General features: G+C 31.9%; 1 protein-coding gene and 1 long non-coding RNA gene across 2 annotated transcripts; both read left to right on the top strand.

The window, feature by feature from the left end:
* The first annotated feature begins 8,588 nt into the window (after positions 1-8,588).
* LOC127714675 (uncharacterized) lies at positions 8,589-12,107 on the top strand. Its single transcript, XR_007987865.1, has 3 exons — positions 8,589-8,645; positions 11,274-11,451; positions 12,020-12,107. It is a non-coding gene; the product is annotated as an uncharacterized LOC127714675 (long non-coding RNA).
* Positions 12,108-12,495: 388 nt separating this feature from the next.
* Positions 12,496-19,416, top strand: LOC127714665 (uncharacterized). Its single transcript, XM_052220739.1, has 3 exons — positions 12,496-12,560; positions 17,456-17,476; positions 18,937-19,416. Exons 1-3 carry the CDS (start codon positions 12,527-12,529, stop codon positions 19,299-19,301), a joined length of 420 nt encoding a protein of 139 aa, XP_052076699.1. The 5' UTR covers positions 12,496-12,526; the 3' UTR covers positions 19,302-19,416.
* Positions 19,417-23,621: the final 4,205 nt, after the last annotated feature.

The raw sequence follows: 23,621 nt of genomic DNA, 5'->3' as shown, positions 1-23,621 counted from the left end.
GAGTTTTTGGATGACATGTAACGCAGTTTAACCACACCATTTCATTTAACAGTACACTTAACATATTCAATAATAAGTCCATTGTTGTCGATAGCTATAAAATGCCATCAGGTGATTATCGATTTTCTATTAAAAACGTAACGAGTTGAAGGTGACTTCCCAGTTTTCTCTGATTAGCGACAAAGTCTGAGAAACCCGAAAAAAATAAACAAGATGAACGAAGTGGAACCGTTATATTTCTTTTGCCAAATTCTTTCGAAAAAAAAAAGTTTGTAATCGCCACAATTTCGCCGATCGCCAACGGAAACCCTGAATTATTTGGTTTTCGTGTATTGTTTTGTTCATAAACAAGGCCATTAAGTTTCTCGTTTGACTTGTTTTACATTTGTCAAGCAAGGCAATGTCTCTTATAGCTTTCTATATGGTATGTGTTTGCAATCTTTTGAATGACGTATGGTGACCAAGAGTAGCTAACTTCTACGTCATTTGATCTCTTGTGGAGAGTTGACTCAAAACGACAAATTCATATGATACATGCTGGATTGAACAAATTTGTGGTTCATATTTGTCAAATAACAGTGAAACAATACTTTAACAAAATTGTCGATCTATATCGAAGTCAAAAAGTACAAACAACACAAAAAAGAAACAAATTACAAACTATAGTCTACTCCAAACCTGATAAAAAGGCGTTGGAACCTAAGTATTTCGATGAGCAAGTGGCTCTAACTCAAAAATTGTCATTTGTCGTGTTGCAAATGACATGTAATATTTCAATGGTGATTCGTGTTATTAGGTGATGGGTTATGAGTGAGGGAAAAGATTGTGATTACGGCATATCGGAATCCAGTTTTGGACAGATATTTCGTAACAGCCAAATCTTGGTTTTTAAATAAACTGTTAATATAATGCAACTGCTTCTTAGAGGCAGCAATCATTTTCCCCTGTGAAACATAGGAACAGCTAATAATAGGAATGTGGTTTAACACATTTATGAATGTAGTTTTATTGTAAAAAGTAAAATAACAAAAATACCAAACTCCAAGGAAAATTCAAAACGGAAAGTCTCTTATCAAATGGCAAAATCAAAAGATAAAACACATCAAACGAATGGAAAACAACTGTCATATTCATGACTTGGTACAGGCATGTCCTTAAGTAGAAAATTGTGGTATAAACCTGGTTTTATAGCTAGCTAAATCTCTCACTTGTATGACAGTCGCATAAAATTCCATTATATTGACAGCAACTTGTGAAGAAAACATGCAAAACAAACAGACATAATAGGTAAAAATGTGAAAAATAGTGGTACAGCAGTCAACATTGTGTCCGCTCTTTCTAAAGTCCGTCCTGGTTTTCATATTGTGTTAGATATTAAATACAACTACCCCCGATTTTACTGAAAACGACTGTAGTGCCAACTTAGATGGAAACATCACTTGTCTAAGTAAAGAAAGATTAACAAAACTTGCCCTAAGCCCGTAAGCGAATTAGATTAGGAAGTAGGATACTCATTAATTAAATGTCCATGTGAAAAGGACAAATAGATTTATTAATTTACAGTATTAGCAGTTTATATAGTTCTTAAAATGTAACGAAATAACACTTAAAAGAATACCAAAATACTTTGTTGTAAACTGTCAAAATCAAACCGTATTCAGTTAGAACCATAACAGTTTTTGAACACTTAATGTACTTTTGCTAAATGCTTGCTTCGCATCACGGTGCGGAGCTATTAGTTTCAGTCGATAAACACGCCATCTTGAAATAATTACTTATCACATATAGATTCTGATTGGTTGCGTTATGATGCGCCTGAGATACAACAACAGCTATTGGCTTAAATGAGATAAGGAATTACAGACTTTTCTCGTATCAGGATAAGACATCGAATGCCGGAAAATTTACTATGAGTATTTCAGTGCAGATCAACTGTCATTAATTCATGTTCGTTTTATTATAAAATTGAGAATGGAAATGGGGAATGTGTCAAAGAGACAACAACCCGACCATAGAACAGACAACAGCAGAAGGTCACCAACAGGTCTTCAATGCAGCGAGAAATTCCCGCACCCGGAGGCGTCCTTCAGCTGGCCCCTAAACAAATATATATACTAGTTCAGTGATAATGAACGCCATACTAAACTCCAAATATGCATATGCATATATTGCACACTGAAATTCAATATTGAAATATCAATTATTAATACGTGTTTATTTGCTTTGTTAATCTGCAATATGCACGATTTGTTTTGCTAAACAATGTTCCTATACAATGTTTACACAAATGCATTATCTGTATTTTATAACTTCTGCCAATTTAGGCACACCTCCAGAGAGGCACGCCTCCAGAGTCGTGTGTATTTGTATTTTTTTTTAATTTTCAACAAGTAAAGTTAACAAATTTTAAAAATATGGGTGAATAACGCACACTCTTAAAGTAGAACAACATCATTTTCACTGAAACTAAATATTTATTGCTGTTTACAATTATATGTAATTAACATACCTAAACATTCATATATATCTAAATTAAATATATATTCAGAACTAGCAAGCAAAATCGCAAGTCAATGACCAGCAGAAAGAACTAGAAAACCACACTCCACAAAAACACATTGACAACTAAATACTGAACAGCCAGTTTAAAATTTCAGAAAAGTTCATCTTAATATATATACAAAAATTTATTTTCGAAGTTTAAGACATCCATTTTATATCAATCAATATCTAAAAATACCACATTTCCAATACAAAATCAACAACCACATGACATATATTACCTTAAATTAGGATAGAGCGAAGCAGTCCACAGCTTTTTAGAAAGCTCAAACTTGTAACAGCTTAACTTCAGATACATTATACATACTGTTCAACGCTATTGCATACTTAAACGTGTAAAGTATTTAAGTTTCAATACGAATGCAAGTATCTTTAAGACGATCAAGAAGTTTTTGAATAAACAGTCCCTTTAAATTGTCCTCTTTTCTGGAGAGAGAACACTGCAATACAAAAACAAAATCTTTTACTTCCTATATTTGTATTGGAGATAGACTTTGGATTTTTGAAATCTGTAATATTCCCAATTTTGTAATGCTTGATTTGCTAATTTCTTCTCATTTATTGAGGTGCCTTTATGCAAAACAAAACTAAGCATAGTATATACATTATAATTTTGATAACAATTTTTCTAGAGCAATAATATCTGGACAAAACTATATAAATATTTTTCTCAAAACTTCCCGATGTTCAACTAGTATAGTTCTGACACAAACTCGTAGAATGTAGAAATCTCATTTTATAGTTGTCATGAGAGGTAGACCATTTCACCTGGATTTCAATTGTATACCCATCTCCATTTTTATTAAAATTAGACTTAGCACATTATTCACACGACGATTTGTTTATGTTTGGCCCAGTAAGTTAATGTAAGTAGATAGACATGAAGATATATGATGTATTATTAAGAGTTATAAGGAGTCCAAATCAAAATATCCATCAAAAAGAAAACAGTATTTTGTGAGTACAAAAGTTGTTAATGTCATTAGATGAATTAAACTGTTACGCTTCGAATGCTATGTATGGTTGGAACATGCATCATTAAACTGTCAAACTGTCAAGCCTAAAACAAATTAATAAAAACACCTAACACACGCTGTCATTGATATTAAATAAACTCATTAAAGATACCAGGACTACAATTTTGTACGCCAAACACGCGTTTTGTCTGCATAAAACTCATCAGTGACGCTCGAATAAAAACGTGTTAATAATTTTAAGTTCCATTGCAAATTTCAAATTACATTCATTTTTTAAAAGCAACGAGCTGTGTTTATATAAAAATAACAAGATGTTGTTTGATTCCCAATGAGTACATTAGTACATTTGAAATTTGTTTTCAAGTAGGCTGTTAGAAATTGCTCAGTGCCAATGAAATACATTTTCACTTTATAAGTTAATGCGTTTGTGAATCAAAAATTTGAATCGATACTCCATATGTCGATCATGTCGATATGCAAAAAGACTCATTACACTGTTATTTCAACAAATCTGGCATAATAACTTGAGAGGATGTTTTCTTTCAGTATGTACTTGATAAATATGATATAACAGGAGGTACCCATATATCATATATAAATCTGGAAATATCGTGGCTTGTCACAAATCAAAGAACGAATATATGAGTAACACCAAACTGACTTCTCAGATAGTGGCAAACTCGAAATGTAAAACCAATCATTTTATTTTCTATAAAATATACCATGCATGTAATAAATTACATGAACTGATTTTTATCGTTATGGCATCTTTTCCCCCCTGCTGATATCTATCTTTTAAAGCTTGTACATCATGACGAGATTTGCAGTGACCTATAGGGTACCGTCTGGCCTTCATATATGAGAATACCTAACTGTATAGTCTGCTACAAAAAGGCACCACCATGACAATTCAAACGAAAAACCAAACTTCCTGATATATGGATAAAACTATAAACGAAAATAAAGAGACCAACGACAACCACTGAATTACAGGCTTGGTAGGTTCCTAAATTTTATTGACAAATTAAATTCATCAAATCAAAAATTAAAATTTTCTTTTAACTTTTGATTATAACTGTTTTAGAAAATACAAATATCTTTTTCCTCATTTCTTCATTGCAGCCAATTTTTAATATACGTGCTTATAAACCTTTAAAATATAAAATACATTTAGTAATATAAAATGAGAATTTTAGGGCAATATCATACAGATCTAAATAACTTTCTCTTTATACAAAAATTCGTTTTATTAATTTTTTTAATGCAACACATTTTTAATAAACGTTATTATATACATACTAGATATCAAATACATTAAGTATTATCAATTAATTTAAGGCAATATTATACAGATCAAAATAACTTTCTCTATATGAGATGACAAAGACCAACTCACAGATAATTGGCTTCTATTGATTCTATTTTAAAAAATCATTTAAATAAGTTATATATGACATAAATTGCAAACAAACATATTTTGAGTAATTTTGACCTTCGTGGATTTTTTTTATTACAAATTCACGTCTCGTGGTCTTTTTTAAAATTCCCATGGTATTACACGATATATGATGCGTTATGATATAGGGAACATATTGTGATAACGACATATTGAATGATATTCTATAGCAGCCTAATCTTGATTGCATCCTTTAAGCGTCTACTCTTATTGTTTTTATAATGCAACTGCTTCCTATCAAGCAGCAACCCTGTTCAGTGATATTTTATATGAAACGCAAGGTATTAAATACCGTATTAACAAGGATATATCTTTATACTCAATGTGCCGGTGCAGACCAAATGTTATCAGGCAAAGCTTCTGCATTAGTCTTTTATATTAAGGAATTAATGTGTTTTATGCTCTAGAACGTTAAATATTCATGGCTTTCCAAAATTTTGATATCGATCATACTGGAAATGTTTATTGTAGAACTGCAAGTTAATCATGATATCCGTTCAAACCCAATGTTACTTCGATATTCGAAATTCCATTCACCAAACACAACCAACTTTCACTTTTTTAAACATTTCATGAAACACACTGAATATAAATGCCATCATTTTAGTAATGCATTTTTCAACCTATCATTCACCTTTCTATTTTATTTCACAGTACGACGGGTTTTTTTTTTTTTTGCTGTAAACAATTAGAATGTTTTTCGATTGCTTTAATTTGTATATCGAATCCCAAATTTCAGATTTTGAATGTAAATGCTTTTTCGTAGCTTTTGGAGAGCTGTTATAACATGTTTTCCTAATACGTGGACCATAAAATATCTAATAAAACATGTAAAAATCATCTTAAATATGGAAGTTTAAATGAAGCTTTTTCAAGACAATGTTGACAAGCCTCTGAAGTATGATATGGTTCGAGTTTTTTTTCAATTACAATATTTCTTATTTGAACTCATTTTAACAGTCTTTTTCCCTTTGAAAAAACCCAGCATTTGCCACACCCGCCAAAGCTTGTGGAATGGTATGTGTCAGATATTTCTAACCATTTAATATTAAGTTTTTATGATGATTAGTTAAAGTTAATTTTCTGGAATGTTAAGCCAATGTTGACCCTTCATTGATCAATCTTTTTTTAACAGCGTCTTTCTTATCGTAATTCGGAATGCGTGAATGTTATTAAAGCAATGTAATATATCATAGTAAAAAAGAACTGGCTTATACATTCATATTTACTTCTTCAAAACTAATGAACTATAAATTGAAATTGATATCTAAATTGCTATGAAACATCCAATTTCCTAGGAAAATGACATGCATGTTAAAATGAAAGATGTTTGTTCCATATCGTTAAGCCATCAAATTTTTTTTATTAAAAACAACGGATGATTTGTCTTTTCCCTGGGGGCGGGGGTGGGGTCGTTCGTGTTTTAAACCCTTGTTCATTATTAGCACTGAAAATTTGCGTTTATATTATTTCCTTTCCAATCGTTTAAGGGAAATATGTATCATTTTTCCTTTTTCCTTTGCTTAGTATGTTTTTAAATCATAGATGTTCGTGCGGACTTGGACTATTTCTTAAAATATTAGGCATGTTCTTGTTTAATTGTTTCGGAGAGTTTTGGAGAATGATATAGTAATGTATAAATTAAGAGCGAAAAATGCATTCAGTTGCATATGTCATCGGTTTTCATTGGCATTCGGAAAGTAAAGTACAGACATTTATTTTATTTGCTACAAACTTTGATTGATCAAATATGTTATATTTATTCAGAATATAAAAGACATTAGTTGATATAATTATAAGTATTGCATTATATTAAAGAGTTAAAAAAATGTTTCATCTTTTCAAAAAGAAAAGGATCATATTACGTAAATAAATATTCGAAAATTTTACAATCTATCATAATAAACATAATTTATAACTAATTGATCTTACATCAGAAGGTAAGTTGCCTTAGAACTTTTGATGAATAACATATTAAAAGTTAAGCAATTCAATTATTGCTTCTATTTTTGTACAATACAGAAATCGAATAAAGTAAAAACCAACTGGATTGCTTCTCTATCCAGTCAAAACTTTGCAGTGTTTCCTATTTTATTTTTTATCTTATAAGAAACCGTAAAAAGATACATTTACCAAACTACAAATCTGAATGAAAGTCGAAAAAAGACAAACAATTTAATCGCAAATAGAAAAAAAACCTAAATGCGATCAAAAGACTTCAAAGCACTCCATTTAGAACTTAAGATTGAGCGGCGTCAATTCAATATACAACATGGATAAACACAGGTATATCAAGTTGCAATCCGTTTCTGTTGCCATAATGGTACACGTCGTTCTGTCCATGACAAGTAAAATATCCATGGTGGTCCGCGTAAGATAATAAAAGAGAGGCGCAAGATACCAAAGGAATATTCAAACTCAAGTCGGAAATAAACTGACAACGCCATGGCAGAAAAAAATGACCAAAGACAAACGACAGTATACAAAATACAACACAGAAAAGAAATTATTCATGATAAGAGGGTTACGACATCTCAAATGCAAGCATGGGGCAGATATTTTTCATAACAGTCATATCAGGATCGTGTTCGGGTATCTTTCAACGATATGAAGAAACATGTAAAATGAATCATTTGTCCAGTAGCTTCATTGCACATTGCAACTATTTATCAACAAACTCCTTTGGGTATTGTGTTATATACAATTCATTGACAGGTGCTACTCGAAAGCAAAATTTACCTTATATGCATCTGGCCCTTCTTGTTGTAGACTCTTCAACATGTTTCTTTTTTCATTTTTTGGCTCACGAAAGTTTTGGGCTGAAACGCAACAGGTTATTCAAGAAACAACTGCTGTACGTGAGTCAATCATATCAAACTTTATTACCATTATTCCGGTACAGTTACTGGTCGTCTATCCGTCCCTGAAGGAACCATCTGCCCTGTATAAAATGCTTGGTTCAGATGGTTCATTGCATGCTTTTAATTTCTTGTTCATTGCAACTCACTCTGGCAAAGTAAACCTTAGACACATTGACGTGTTGGATATGATTGATTGATTGATTGGTTGGTGTTTTAACGCCACTTTCAACACTATTGTGCTTTTTCGTTGCGGTCAGTTTTTATTGGTGGAGGAAGCCGGAGTGCCTGGAGAGAACCACTGACCTTCGGTAGGAATGTTGAATATGAAGCTAATTTGAGATGTATTTGGTGTTTTGTACATGTTATGCATTAAACATGCTAAAGGCGAATCTATCATAGGGTTTTCTCGTTTTTGTAATTATAATACTAAGGAAAGTGTTATAATGTAGAGAAGAGCATGGAAGCATAGAGAATATGATACTTGTCAAATAGTAAACAAATAAAGAAAAGATGAAATCCTAAAAGAAATATTTTATTGCTAGTCAAGATGGTTCAGTAACTGAATTATATCAACTTGAACGGTTGGCAATTTATCAGATATCTTCAAATTTAAATACATAATATTTTTTTTTCCATCGTTGGTAATTATTTTTTCATTGCACATTTATCTTGAACGCTTCTATAAAATGGTATAAAATTGAAGTTCCCCACTTTTGTTTGCACACAGAACAAGGATGATGAGAGGTTTGGTTGTTATCTTTTTGTTGGAGACCATTACGGTTGTTCAAGGTAAGGCTAGTTATAATGATCACGTCATACTACTATTTTAATCACGAATGATAATTTACTAGCAAGTTCAAGCTGATAACATTTATTGAAGACACATAAAACTACGAAATCTGTTTCAATGTTTTTAGATCAAATTGTAGCTTTAGATATATGCTATTCATACATTTATATATACATGATATATATATGGTAACACTTTTCGTATAGATATCAGATATAGGTAATTGGGATTTTCAGAAGAAAGTTGTTATCTTAAAATATTTGAGCATTTCTAAATTTAGAAAAAGAATATGATTCAAAATAAATTATTAAAGTTATGTGTAGGTACCATTGCTAGATGATTGTAATGTTCCAGTAGACATGTTTTATCAGTTATTTCCCTAGAATGACAACTTCTATAATAAATCCTAGACTAAGATTCAAAAGAACCCAGAAAAGCCACTTTTACCTAGGTTATTTTTTTTATTTAATGTATTTGTTTTTGTTAGTTTTTTTGTGATTTCTCATCAAAGGAACTATTATTTAATTTGGCACAAGCGTATCTTATTTATCCTCTGTTGTGTTCTATCACAGTCTGGGTAAAACTCAAGATTTAAAGATAAGTTTATGCCATGTTTACTCTAGGAATCAAACATGTAGTGAAAATATGTGTTTAAGTAGGATTATAAATTTCCTTCCATAATTGCTTGTTCTACTGTATCTGTCCGTCTAATACAATGGTGGATTATTTATTGATTGATACTTTAGTTTGGGAAAAGTATTGAGGCGCCAGACAAATTCCAGCTGGAGCGACACATAAAGATATTATATAACGTATTTCGTCGTCCTCGGCACATATTCTTTTCCGTGACATGAACAAAAGCACCTGATTTTTGCAATAAACTGTGATTCACAACAAAGCAGTGACAACTCTGTTATTAAAGGAGCGCACCTAGTGCCCATATGAATGCATGTTACCTGTCGATCATTTGTATGGTCGAAACGAACATAAATGTTGTCAAGCAGAAGATTCAAAGCTTTCATCATCTCACCACAGCTCTAGTAAGTTTATCTAGCACGATTACAGAAGAAAGTTCGAAAGACAAAACTGTCAGCCTAAATAAAAGGTCGTCGAACGCACGTACATTATTTCAAACATCAAAAGAGTTTTTTTACACTGTCCAAAATAATTAATGTCAATTATTTTATATGCTTTATTGCAAAAATAAATGATAAGTTCGTTAATTGTATTTAGTGTGGTAATGTTCTGATCGTCTACAATTTGTCTGTCATTGCAGGTTTCAGGATCGAAAGTAGTAGAATGCATAATTTCATTTCTAAGTACTTTTTTTTGCAGTATTTATGTCATATCACCACCACATTTTTCCTGTTGTAGGCTGCTTTATCGACTGGTACGAACAAAAAAACTTTTGCGAATATGGAAATGTATTTCAATTCCTAGAAATTTTTGCATATTATAAACCTTTTATTATTATCCAAATAGATCATTATATGCGATATGCGAATATCAACAATATTCATAAATTCAATCAGTTATAATCAAGTGGTTTTTTTTTCATTTACTTAGTTGAAACCAATTTTTAGAAATATGATAAAAGAGTATCTTAAATGATGATTCTTTCTCAAATCTATTTCTAATAGGGAGATATTTTGGTAGTTTTATCAGAACGTTTATTACAACTTGGTTCTGAACGATGTTGAAGTCCCTTGAAATAACTCGACAGTAGGCTTCATGTCTTAATTTCACGATCTGATGCTGAAGGAAACAATTTTCCATATGACGTATAATTAATTTATAAAATGCAACATTTAGACGTATTCGATATAATAAGTGGCTCTATTTTAACAAAACAGGGTGAGGGTTGAGATCTCACCAAACATGTTTAACCCCACCGCATTTTTGCGCCTGTCCCAAGTCAGAAACTTCTTGCCTTTGTTAGTCTTGTATGGTTTTTTTTTTTTTTTTGGGGTTCATTTATATGTTTCGGAGTATATTGTGACGTCCATTTTCTCTGAAATAGTATACATTTTTGTTTAGGGGCCAACTAAAGCCCGCCTCCACTGTGTTGAAGACCTATTGGTGACCTTGGGCTGTTTTCTGCTCTTTGGTCGGGTTGTTGTCTCTTTTACGCATTCCCCGTTCTCAATTTCAGATATAAAGTCTTTAGATATACTAGATACGTTGAAATAGATATTGAATATTTTAATATACATTGTATTATAAGCAAATTACTTATTCGTTGTTTGCACAGCTGGAATGAATGTTAATTTTTACGTTTTCCAAAACAAAGTTTGGACCAGAACGGTTCCTATAGCTGACACTTCTCCAGCGACAATCGCCTGGCATTTTATGTTTTCCCATTCACTCAACTTGATAACCTTCTATTATCCTGTTATTACTTTTTCATTTGTACCCAAAGGGAAGGAAAATCACAATAATGAAAGTATTTTGGAAAAATTGAAAAAAATACCAAGACAGGGAAATTAATGTAAAACATTGGCTATCAAAAATTCAAATTTGTATACCTCTCATTAGTGCAAACTTTCCGAAAGACGTATTCCATCGAGTATCAGTGGATTATCATCGTGTCAGAATTGTTGAAATCACTGTTATATCTATTAATACAGGTCTTTGCAACTTTCCCAGTGAACTTGTTGGTAGATCATATGACACTCAAGCAAGTTCTGACATATTTACATTTTCTGAGACGCAGATGCTTCTTCAAGGCGAAGCAATGGCCGGGAGCCTAGTGACCATATTAGCCTTCGATTGCCTAGATAGGAATGGTGATTTTTACCTGATTGAGTAAGATAGAGAATACTTGTTATATTTTTGTATTCAGAATAACATAACGTCCATGTCACTAATTTTGTTAAGAGTAAAAGTTAATAAGCGACAGTCTTTTATAGTGACATGTGACAATGAAAACACAAATAAGAAGTCAGAATTCTCTTTTTTCTTTTCTTTTTTTCACACTCCAAAACATACAAAAGAATCAATGGTAAAATGTTTTTTTATTTTCTTTAATAATTATTGACAAAAGTCTGAAAACAATACTTAAAATCGAGCCAAAAAACTGTAGTTTACTTTTTTAAGGGCACAAATGACATCGGCTATCCATTCTTTTTATACTCAAACATTGTTTTGGCCGAGTGACCGAAATAATTTATTAGTAGTCTGTCATTGCTTTACACATCCTTTAAACGCGTTTTTTTGACATTTCTATGCCTTTTCTATATGTGAGTTATCATTAAGTGAAAATGAAATAGAATTTATACATTTAATGTAATTTTTGTTTTTTAATTTCTTTATTTCCATAATCATTTTACCGCAGTGGTGTCATTGTACTAATTAGATGCACTTTATTTTGTAGCCGCGGGTTTATTTTTGAATGCTTAAAATTTATTTCAACGGACAGCTCGACGCCACAAGCGTATACTATTGGACAAACAACACCTAGCACAGGTATATTGTATAATAATACAGAATAAAGTGACTTATATGCTGTCAATCATATTGTTCGAAGGTTAAACATAACTATTTGAAATTTAAATTTACATTTTTTAGCAAATAAATGTCGATGTTCTCCGGAGTTTCATTTATTTGGAAAAAAAAGTAAAGCAAACACACCTCTTTTCCAAACTTTCAGTCGGTTCAAAGCAATAAAAAAATAACAATAAATGACGTGTGAAATTCGTACCTGTTTTTTCATGGCTGCATCAAACAGTGCCTTGTAACTGGATTTTGTTTTAGTGTTTGCTAAGTATATACATGTGTGTTTGTGTTATGAATTTAGATCAGTATGTGTTGATACTTGCACCACAACCTATTGTAATTTCTATCCACAGGTGATCCTACCTTATGTGATGTATGTGCAAACATGATTTCTGACCCTTTCCTAATCTTGTTTCGTGGTAAGTGAACAAATTATATTTAAAACATTGTATTATCAGGCAAAAAATTCATCAAGCTTATTTTTTAACAAAAATCAATACGAAATGTTAACCAGTATAAGAATTAACTACGGGGTTATTTTTTAACTCACCTGCCTCATAGGTCAAATGAGCAACAATCTTCTCCGCTTAATCTACAATGCAAATTCATGTAATTGAAACCAAATTTGGCACCTGTCATCTGCGGGTATATACAGTGTGTTTAATGATCCCTTCTGCCAACCAACATAGCCGACATGGATAAATATTTAACATATGGAAAAATAGCAACTTTTGTCTAATATCTTGAAAACCGCTTTAAATAGAGATAAGGACAGAAGTGCTTAGAATATTGCAACCTACCTACTGTATGATAATACGAAAATATGGTATTATTGCAAATGAGACAACATTACAACAGAGACAAAATGGCGACATTAGCTATTATGTTTGTTTTCACCCCAATTATCATACGACTCATTATTGGATTTATTGCCCTCAAATGACAATGTTTATCAATTTTGTCTTATTTTGTGTATTATCTTAAAAAGTACAGTAGAAAGATAGACATTTTATATTGCACAAATTATAAGCAAGACAAAATCCTCAAATAAATCAAATGACCGAAATCATAGGTAGACTCCTCATAGGAGTTAATGTCATTCAATGAGGATTTTTATAATTGTTTTGCCGTTTTGCTTTATCATCTTCAAAACTATTACAGATAAAGAGAACCTTTGTTGTGTTATGTGTATTGTTGTTTGTCTGTTGGTCTTTTTCTTTTTTAGCCATGTCGTTGTCAATTTATTTTCGACTTTGAATGATCCTTTTGTATCTTTCGCCTCTCTTTTAATAGAAAACATGACCAGCCGAACAAGAACTACACATTTGCCAACATGATCAAATCGTCGGTCAACTCCTTACAGATGTTATTAAAAATGACGATTTTAACCACTTTTTTCCGTTTTTGCATTTTATTTTGAAAAAAATTTACTAAATAAATTAAATGAGAAACTTTAAATCGCAAAAATGATCAGCAGGTCACAATCTTCACATTTTTTACATGTTCGAAATTGTCGGGGGACTCCATTGGAATTATTGCCCCTTAATGATAATGTTTCCAATGTTTGCATTTTGGCCAAAGATATAGTAGATTATTTAAAGCTGTAAACAGCAACAATTACCAACAGTTCAACATTTACACCTTTTTTATTAGGCAGAAATCGTCGGTTTACCTTTTATAGAATTGAAGTTATTGGTCTTTAGGGATGATGTTTTCCAACTTTTTGCTCATTGAGCCAAAACTATAGTAGATGAAGACCAGATGTAAACACCTCAAATGTTCAACAAGAAAAAAAGTGTAAATACCCCAAATGATCAACACGACAAGGTCTGAAATCATAACAACATAAATAATATTTTTAGTCGAGTCCTTATAGGAGTTATTATCATTAAAAGACGATTTTGTACCCGTTTCATGTGGGCAAAAACTATAGAAGTTAAGCATGTAACAGAGAAACTCTAATCTTCATAACTGATCAACAAGACAAGATCTACATATAGTTCTACAAAGCCGAATAATCAGTTGGCGCATTATGGAAGTTATTACCTTTGAGTGACGATATTTTCCCTTTTTGTACTTTGAATAAAAACTATACTAGAAGGGAAAAAATGTAATAGAAAAAAATATTAGCAATACGAAATCAACAACAGAAGATCATAGTCATGAATTTTATTCTAGCTTACAAATTTTGGTAGTACCCATTGTTATAGTGGATACAGGTGATCGACACATGTTGTTTAGAGAATCCAAATTCTTTTATCATTTATCATTAACTTGATATTTTTAACATAACAAAACAAACTCGTGAATCAATTCTTATAAGCTTGGATTACTCAATAAGGAAAACACTGGTGACAGTTATCAGCATATTTCATCTTTATGTAATAACAAAATTGGTTATTTCTGTCAAATTAGTGCCAAAAAATCATTATTTGTAGTTGACAGAACAGTATTGTAAAGGAATCTACTTATACATATAAAATTTAAAATTGAGCGGCGACAATTGAATATACAAAATTGGTAAACTCAAGTAGTAAGCAGGTTCTGTTGCCATAATGGTACACTTCGTTTTGTCCATAACAAATAAAATATCCATGGTAGTTTGCGTAAGGTAATAAAAGAGAGTAGTATACTTCTTATTAAGATTTCAGAATATCATGAATTATATTTTCATTATCTGATATTTGGACTCCACGATGATATTAAAATGCGATATGTTTAGCCAAATATTTGAAAAGACAACTAGTTTAACTCCTTTTCATTACATTAATTATCAAACCAAAGTACTGCCACAATAATACATAATAGTAGATAAAGCCGAATGCCTATTACATGGTTTATACTTTTCACTATAATGATTAATTCCATACATACTATTCAGATACATTTTACTGATAATTTCAGAAACAGAAATCCATAAACGTTTACTAAAGCAGGGAAAAACAACAGTGTGCTTTCATAAAATTGAGTAAAAATAAACTAGAAGTCCATCTAATTATAATCTTTTTGTTTGATTTGAAATAACCAATGATTTTAACATTAAGAAGTTATCATTTCTGAAAAAAGGAGTTACATATTATGAACATGTGCTATGTACACATCATATACTCGCTATGAATTAAATTTATGAAAAGAAAATTTCCTAATGTGAAAATGATCTATACAGATAGGAATTACAACCCCTCATAAATCACTGCAATCACCAAAAACAAAACAGTCTATATCTATTTATTTTTTTATCACAGAGTTTGTACATACATGAAAAACACGACGGGTGCCATATGTGGAGTAGGATCTGCCTACCATAACGGAGCACCTATGATCTCCCAGGGGTTGGTCGAGTTCGTGTTGCTCAGTCTTTAGTTTTCTATGTTTTGTTTTGTGTTCTGTTGTTTGTCTTTTCGTTGTATTTCGTTTTTTTTGTCATAGAATTGTCGGTCTGTTTCCGACATATGAAAAAAAAGTAAAATAACAAAAATACTCCGAGGAAAATTCAAAAAGGAAAGTCCCCAATCAAATGGCAAAATCAAAAGTTCAAACACATCAAACGAATGAATAACAACTGTCATATTCCTGACTTAGTACAGGCATTTTTTTATGTAGAAAATGGTGGATTCAACTTGGTTTTATAGCTAGGTAAACCTCTCACTTGTATGACAGTCGCATCAAATTCCATTATATTGACAACGATGTGTGAACGAAACAAACAAACACAATAGGTAAAAATGTCTCAAATAGGGGTAAATAGTCTAATTCGGTAGGTCACATTCGTGAAAAGGGAACGGGATTGTAGTTACGACATACGGAACATATCCGATATCATCTGTGAAACGGATATTCAATAACGGTCAACCAATTAGTGATGGCGTCAGTAAAATTTACAAAGTGATGATTTTAACTTCACCATTTGGAACTCTTGGTTTAAAAATGAAAATTCACAATTGGGAAGCTGAAATCATCTCCTTTGTCGTAAAGTTTTGTTTTCAACCGACCCTCATAGTCAATTTCTAGATATAAGTCATAATCAAATGGCAAAATCAAAAGCTTTAACACATCAAACGAATGGATAACAACTGTCATATTCCTGACTTGGTACAGGCATTTTCTTATGTAGAATATGGTGGATTGAACCTGTTAGCTAGCTAAACCTCTCACTTGTATGACAGTCGCATCAAATGAGTTTGAATATCACTTTGGTATCTTACTGTTGTTCTTATAAAGCTGTATCTATCGTTTAGAGATTTTTTTTTTCTTCTTTAATATTTATCGTTTGGCTCTTCAATACGCAATATACACTATTTATCTACACGCAAAACACATTAGTTGCTCTCTCTGGTTTTGTCTATTGTGGGAAAACGATAATTTACCATTATTAAATAAATCGTTTAAGTCCTCATAATTACAATTTTAAAGCATAACATAATAAAGACTGAAAAAAATACTTTATAGAAAAAGGCAAAGGATACTAAAGGGACATTCAAACGAAAATAAACTGACAATGCCATGGCTAAAAGAGAAAAAGACCAACAGTTAGACAACAGAACACAAAACACAACATAGAAAACTAAAGACTGAGCGACACAAACCCCATCAAATACAGGGAGTGATCTCAGGTGGTCCGGAAGGGTAGGCAAATTCTGCTCCACATGTGGCACCTGTCGCGTTGCTCATGTATGTACAACCCGTTGATAAGTCTAGTTCGATGGGTCAGATTCGAGAAAAAGGGGACGGTATTGTAGTTACGACAATTGGAACACATTCGTCCTCATCTGCAAAACAGATATTCCAACAAACTCGTGATGGCATCCATAAAATTTACGAAGGGATGATTTCAATTTCACCACTTGGAATTCAATAGCTTACTTGTGAGAAGAAATCCTCTATCAACATGATCAAGGAAATCATGATAGGAAATACAAGCCCTGAAATATCGTATCGACTGGGAGATATATATTTCATATGTAGGCGCTGCTTGAATGTTATGACATATGTATTGCTCCGTGCCAAACTTGTTACACAAGAAACGTTTTGTGTTTCATCTTTTCCGATTTAGAATAACAATTACTAATATAGGGATCTTTTTAGCTTGCTATGGAGTATGGGTTTTGCTCATTGTTCAAGGTTGCACGGTTACATATTGTTGCTGATATCTACGTTATTTTGTCTTTATTATATAGTCGTCGTAATGGCTATCATACCATACAATGTATATCCCCTTTTACATAGATATAAGATATTAAAAGTTGTTTTCAAGAAAAAATAATAGATTTTTCTTTTAACGCAATAGATTATTCAACTACATGATATTTTTCAGAATACAAGTCACTGGAGCCATGTAAGTTTACAATTTAAAACGTACTGGCGGTGTAGATCTCAAATGGCTCTGTATTGAGTACTTAATTTAATAAACCATAAAAATGGATAACATGAATCGACCACACCGCATGTTACATCGATTCCTCTGAGAAAAAGGACATATTTTTAGAATGTTTTGTTTTCAATACACTTCGGCTTCAAACTAAATTTGGCCTTCCAAAGTTTTGATTCGAGCCTCACTGGTGAGTCTTTTTTTAGCCAAAATGCGCGCCGACTTGTGAGCCTGATACCTTTGTTGAGTTCATACAAACACAGACAATGAAAGACAAACAACATATGGTCCCGGTATATTACACAAAATAAGTTGGTGTTAAAAAAGAGGGACGAAAATTACAAGAGGGACGAAAATTACAAGAGGGACAGTCAAACTCATAGATCGAAAAAAAACTGACAAAGCCATGGCCAAAAATAAAAAGACAAACAGACAAATAATAGTACAGATGACACAACATAGAAAAACTAAAGAGTAAGCAACACGAACCCCACCAAAAACTGGGGGTGATCTCAGGTGCTCCGGAAGGGGAAGCAGATCCTGCTCCACATCATGCGCACATATTTACATAATAGAAAAGAAACGTAATGTCTACCTAATTAGAACATATGTCGTACAAATAAAACTCGCAATTAAATACCAACAGGATGACCACTTATTTGAACAAAAATGAAGATAACGGCATATAATTTTAAGGAAATTCAAAATTGGCTTGATACGAATACAAATTGATTATGATACATGGAAAAGCAATTTCAAATTAAGTTTAATAGAACAGGCATAAAAAAGACAAATAAAAATCATAAAATAAAAAACAAATTGGTTGAAGCTCTTTTTAAATGAAGATAACATTTGAAAAAAGCGTTCTTTAAAGACAGATTATTTCCACGTTAGATGATTCTTTTTCGTTTAGGCAAACATATTGAAAGAATTGATGTACAATTGGTGAAAAAAACAAAATGGTACTTGCAAAACAAAATGGGCATACTCGATTTAAAGATGCACACAAAAAACAGGATAGTGCTTGTTTCACATCAAAGAGTAGAATCGCTATCAAATTTTAAAATGGATATGTTACAGTCATTTTAAGTTTGTGAAAAAGTTGAAATCTTTGTTTCGAAAATGCCGCTTGAATCATAAAAATGTTTGATATTATCACAATTCACTTCAATAAACACGTCTAATTTAGATATGTCTTTCCATTTTGGATAAATGTAGAAATGCTTGAGTGGATTGTTAATGTACTATTGTCTATTCTTGCATCGATGTTTGTAAAGGAAAAAGTTGGAAACAGCTTATCATAGGTCATTTGAAAATCTAATACACCATTCCAATACATATGAATTTTATAACCTAAAAGAATCAGCAAATCAGCAAAGAACAGTTAGGTTACAAGTAGTCATTTAATTATATAATTTGACTTTTAGTTCCGTCACCGCTTCCTGTCGGATGTGATATTCCCACTGGTTGTCCTCTGACTACATCTGGTACTCCTTGTACATCAACACCTTCGATTTCCCTAGAGGGTTTCTGTAGCGAACTCCTAGGAATCTTTGAGGAAGAATGTTCAGAAAGTTCAGAAAGCTCATCTTCCAGCAGTTCCAGTGAAGAAAGTGGAGGAGGAGGTAGAAGAGCACTGATAAGACACATAAAGGGAAAGAAACAGAAAGGAAAAAAGCAGAAAGGGAAAAAGCAAAAAGGAAAAAGTCACTACAAGGAAAAGTGCAATGAATATGAAGAGTTAAAGGATTTCATTAAGGATACATGTGCGAATGTAGCTCTCACTCGATGAACATTTTTTCCTTTGTATATCGGCTTGCAATTCAGAATAACAGAAGTAAAAAAAAAATTTAAGAAACTATATAAAAATACAGAAACTCACTAGTTTTCACATTTAAAATTCTTGTTTAGAACCATTATAAAACTTTTTTCTTTCTAATAACTGCAAAATATTAATATTTGCTTACAAGAAGTAGAATTATGTATTGTAAATTCTTATTAGGATGCAACTATCTCTTATTTTTCAACGTTTCTTCAAGTTTCATCTTAAAATCTTATATAAGATAAAGAATAGTTATCATAACAGTGTATTAATCTTTTTCAATTTTGATTAAACGAATCAAAGCTTAGAAAATATGTTTTGTTAATCCTCCCATTTTCTCTTGCCATGAGCTAAATTGGTGTTTCAAGTATAAAATATACTAATTTATGAGTTTGGGTAAGTGTTGCCCAATACTAAGTTGCCTTATGAGGAAGGTGATTATCGGTTTTTGGTTTTGCCATTAAGTGTTTTTAATAAATTTGATATATCGTTGATTCCCCTTTGGCATCTTCTTTTTAGTTCAGATTTTTTTATGTTTTTTGCAACTGAAATATATCTAAAAAATGTAACTTTTAAAAAATACCATCAGACCATTAAAAAGTTATATTTTAATCATACGAATTGATTCATAAACATATGAACAAAATAGAATATTATTTATAGTTTTGTTATAAAAACCCTCTTTATGTATTTTTAATAGAATGTTTACTTTTTTATTTGTGATTGAAGTAAAAGTGAAGTTTATTCATTAACGAACGATTTATAAAAGTGACGAATTAACTTGTCGACACATGCCATACATAAGGTTGTTTTCCCCCAAAGACTACAAAGCCTCTGTCAATCAATTAAACCTATTCTCGGTTTAACACACAATCTCTCTCGGTTCTTTTTTTTATACGAAGAATCTAACACTTCCATAGCACATGTGCTGAATCCTTGTATGTGCAGGAGTTCATTTAATATTTTGTTACACTAAACATTGACGAACTTAAATTTGTTTAACTATTATTCAATAACACCATCAAAAAAAATCATTGAAGAAATAAATTTGACGAATAATGGTGCTAACTTGTTGAGTATTTGATGGAAGGAATCATCTTAACATCATTTCAAAATGAAAACATTCTTATACAAAATAGTGATTACTGACCTGATGTAGGATCCTTATTGATTTACTTGTTGGCAAACCAATATTTCAGAGTAACGTTTTTTCTTCTATATGAATTTTACTTTTTAAATTATTATTTATTGTCTTAGGTTGTCATACACATGCGGGCGACGATTTTCAGCTTGGTATATTTAAGGTTATGATATACTGCAAGATTGTCAATCAATGACAGTATTTGTAAATATAATAGATAATTGCTACGGGAATGTGTCAAAAAGACAACAACCCGACTAAAGAGCTAAAAACAGCCTAAGACCACCAATGGTTCTTCAAAGCAGCAAGACAATCCAACACCCGTATGCTGTAAGTTTGTTTGCCCGAATTTATTGATGTTCTCCCGCTGATGTATTGCTATGCGTACAGATGTAGCGTGATGGTAGATATTTAACAAACTATTCCGCGCACATCAGTGCAAGAGTCCGTCCAAATACAATACTAATGTATGGTCAAATACGAGAATCATTCAGTTGGGATCATAAGTAATTATTTATGGTCTTTGATTTCATTCACACGTGGGGGACGATTTTAGCTGAGTTTGGTATAATTATGGTAAGGGTATACTGCAAGATTGTCAATTAATGACCGTATTTGCAAATATAATTGAGAGTGTCAAAGAAAATGTGTAAAAAAACAACAACCCAACAAAAGAGCAAAAAACAGTCCAAAGCCGTAAATTGCTATTCAACGCAGCGAGAAAATCCCGCACCTGGAGGCTGTAAGTTTGTTTGCCCAAATTTGGTGATGATATCCCGCTGATGTGTTTCAGTGCGAACAGATGTAGCGTGGTAGATTTTTACCAAACCATATTGCTTACATGAATGCGAGAGTCAGTTTTTAGCTTGAGAGATCTGACTCTTTGCTGCAAGGTGCGGGCCTATTTGTGACTGTCTGATGCAAAACAGCAACACAAGCAATTTAACGTTTGAATTTGTCAATGCGTGTAGTAACTTTGTGCTATTAATAAAACCCCCATAGTCATTTTGTTTTCCATAAGTTGATCTTACTTATGATTAGAGATATAGTTTAGACACTTGCCCAATCTCGAACACTAACAGTTTGAATACTGAAGTTCATCTTGAAAACTCACCATAAACATGATAAAGTATCGACCATCGAATATTGGATTCATAACCAATTTTAACCGTTTGACTTTGAAAAACATGATTTATGGATGGTTTTAAGGAAATACAGAAACTTCCAACCTTAGTCTTATTCATTTACAATTCAATATGTGTAGACGATATCAATGGCGCAATTCCTTGTCGTAGAAATTCGTTAGTAAAATAGCTTCCTTAAAAGATAAATCTATTTATCCAGAAAATATTTTTTTCAAGGCTCTGACAATGCTAAAATGATACTGTCAAATTGAAAATATATAGTTCAATAATCGGTGTTATTTGAATCATGATACAAACCAACGTTTTTGGCATTATAAGTTTCATCAGACCCCTACTGCATGTTACAGTTTTCTAGTTGAAAGTCTTGGATTGACGCATTCTAGATTATTTCTGTTGTATCTATATTTCAAATTCAATTGTTTTAGTTATGTCATATTCCAAATTCATTTAAATTGACGGTATTAAATATGTATTTCGATGTCTGTTTCTGTTAAGATTCATAGTTAATTTCAATTTTGACACAGATTAATTGGTTGCTTGTATTTTAAACATATGCCGTTTATCATTTATCAGTTTAGTTAAAAACCTATACAAACTTATTTAGCACGTGTTTTAAAGGAGAAATACTACATCAATGTATATAAACTTGATTCCGGTCCAAAATGGATACATTAACAATCTCGTTTTTCTACCATAACAAAGGTGCAATGGAGTAAGTTTTGGCTTGTGGTTTACATACGATGAGGTTTTCGTTAGTGGTCTATCGTTCATTACACTCTCTGATTTCGTACCTGTAATCTACTAAATGTCAAATTCTACACGTAAACACTGTTCAATCTAGACGTTGCTGCTGATCAACAATGCTGGCTTCTAGCGTGACTCTGTTTTGGTTTATGTATAACACTGATCAACAATGCTGGCTGCTAGTGTGGCTCTGTTCTGGTTTAAGTTTAACACTGATCAACAATGCTGGCTGCTAGTGTGTCTCTGTTCTGGTTTATTTTTATCACTCATGACCAATTCTTAAAGCCAAAACTATACAAGACAAAATTATAAATACTTGAAATACTTGAGAAGATATATTATTAGATTAGATCTAAAGTAATAGCTTTAAGATTTTTTTTTTTTTTAGTAATCTCTCATTTCGTGGTCAAGCCAATTTTATGTTGTACGAAATATTATTATTCCTTTATTTTTATCCCACTTCATTACTAAACCTGTCAAGTTATTTATTAGTTCTTGGTAGTGTAAGCGTTAACTATAGGATGTGATTAATTGGAGATAAAACTCTATTTTGACATTAATTATCTCGCTCCTTTTTACATGTGATTGGCTTTGATCAATGGCTTGACGCTCAATATAACACCATTGACGTAGATGTCCTACTCAATCATTCTATCTATATCATTTTTCTCTCGTTGAGTCTGTTCTACTGAGGTAAAATATCGCACAGAATATAGGGAAAACATCTGTTGGATGAAGCGACACATATAACAGATAACCAATGGAAACAAATTTTATTTTATTTTTTTTTTACACGAATATATTTTTCTTGTTGCATCTAGTTCATGCAATTCATTGTTCAAGAATGCCTTTCCCACGTTTAAACGTAATATCGATGATGTATCAGATCTGCAACAACTATTTCGTAATTTTATTAATTACAGACGATGGATTCAGCAAGAAGTCGTTACAGATAGGACATTTAATCATTTAAAGTAAAATAACAAAAATACCGCACTCCAAGAAAAATTCCAAACGGAAAGTCCCTTAACAAATGGCAAAATCCAAAGCTCGAACACATCAAACGAATGAAAAACAACTGTCATATTCCTGACTTGGTACAGGCATTTCCTTATGTAGAAAATGGTGGATTAAGTCTGGTTCTATAGTTAGCTAAACCTCTCACTTTTATGACAGTCGCATAAAATTCTATTGTATTGACAACAATGAGTGAGCAAACCAAATATACCAAATAGGTTAAAAAAGGTATCCTCAACTACA

This window comes from Mytilus californianus, unplaced genomic scaffold (assembly GCF_021869535.1).
Source record: "Mytilus californianus isolate M0D057914Y unplaced genomic scaffold, xbMytCali1.0.p SCAF_9, whole genome shotgun sequence".
In the NCBI taxonomy this organism is placed as follows: domain Eukaryota; kingdom Metazoa; phylum Mollusca; class Bivalvia; order Mytilida; family Mytilidae; genus Mytilus; species Mytilus californianus.
The sequence above is the reverse complement of the archived record's forward strand: the minus strand, read 5'-3'. Positions and strand labels throughout refer to the sequence as shown.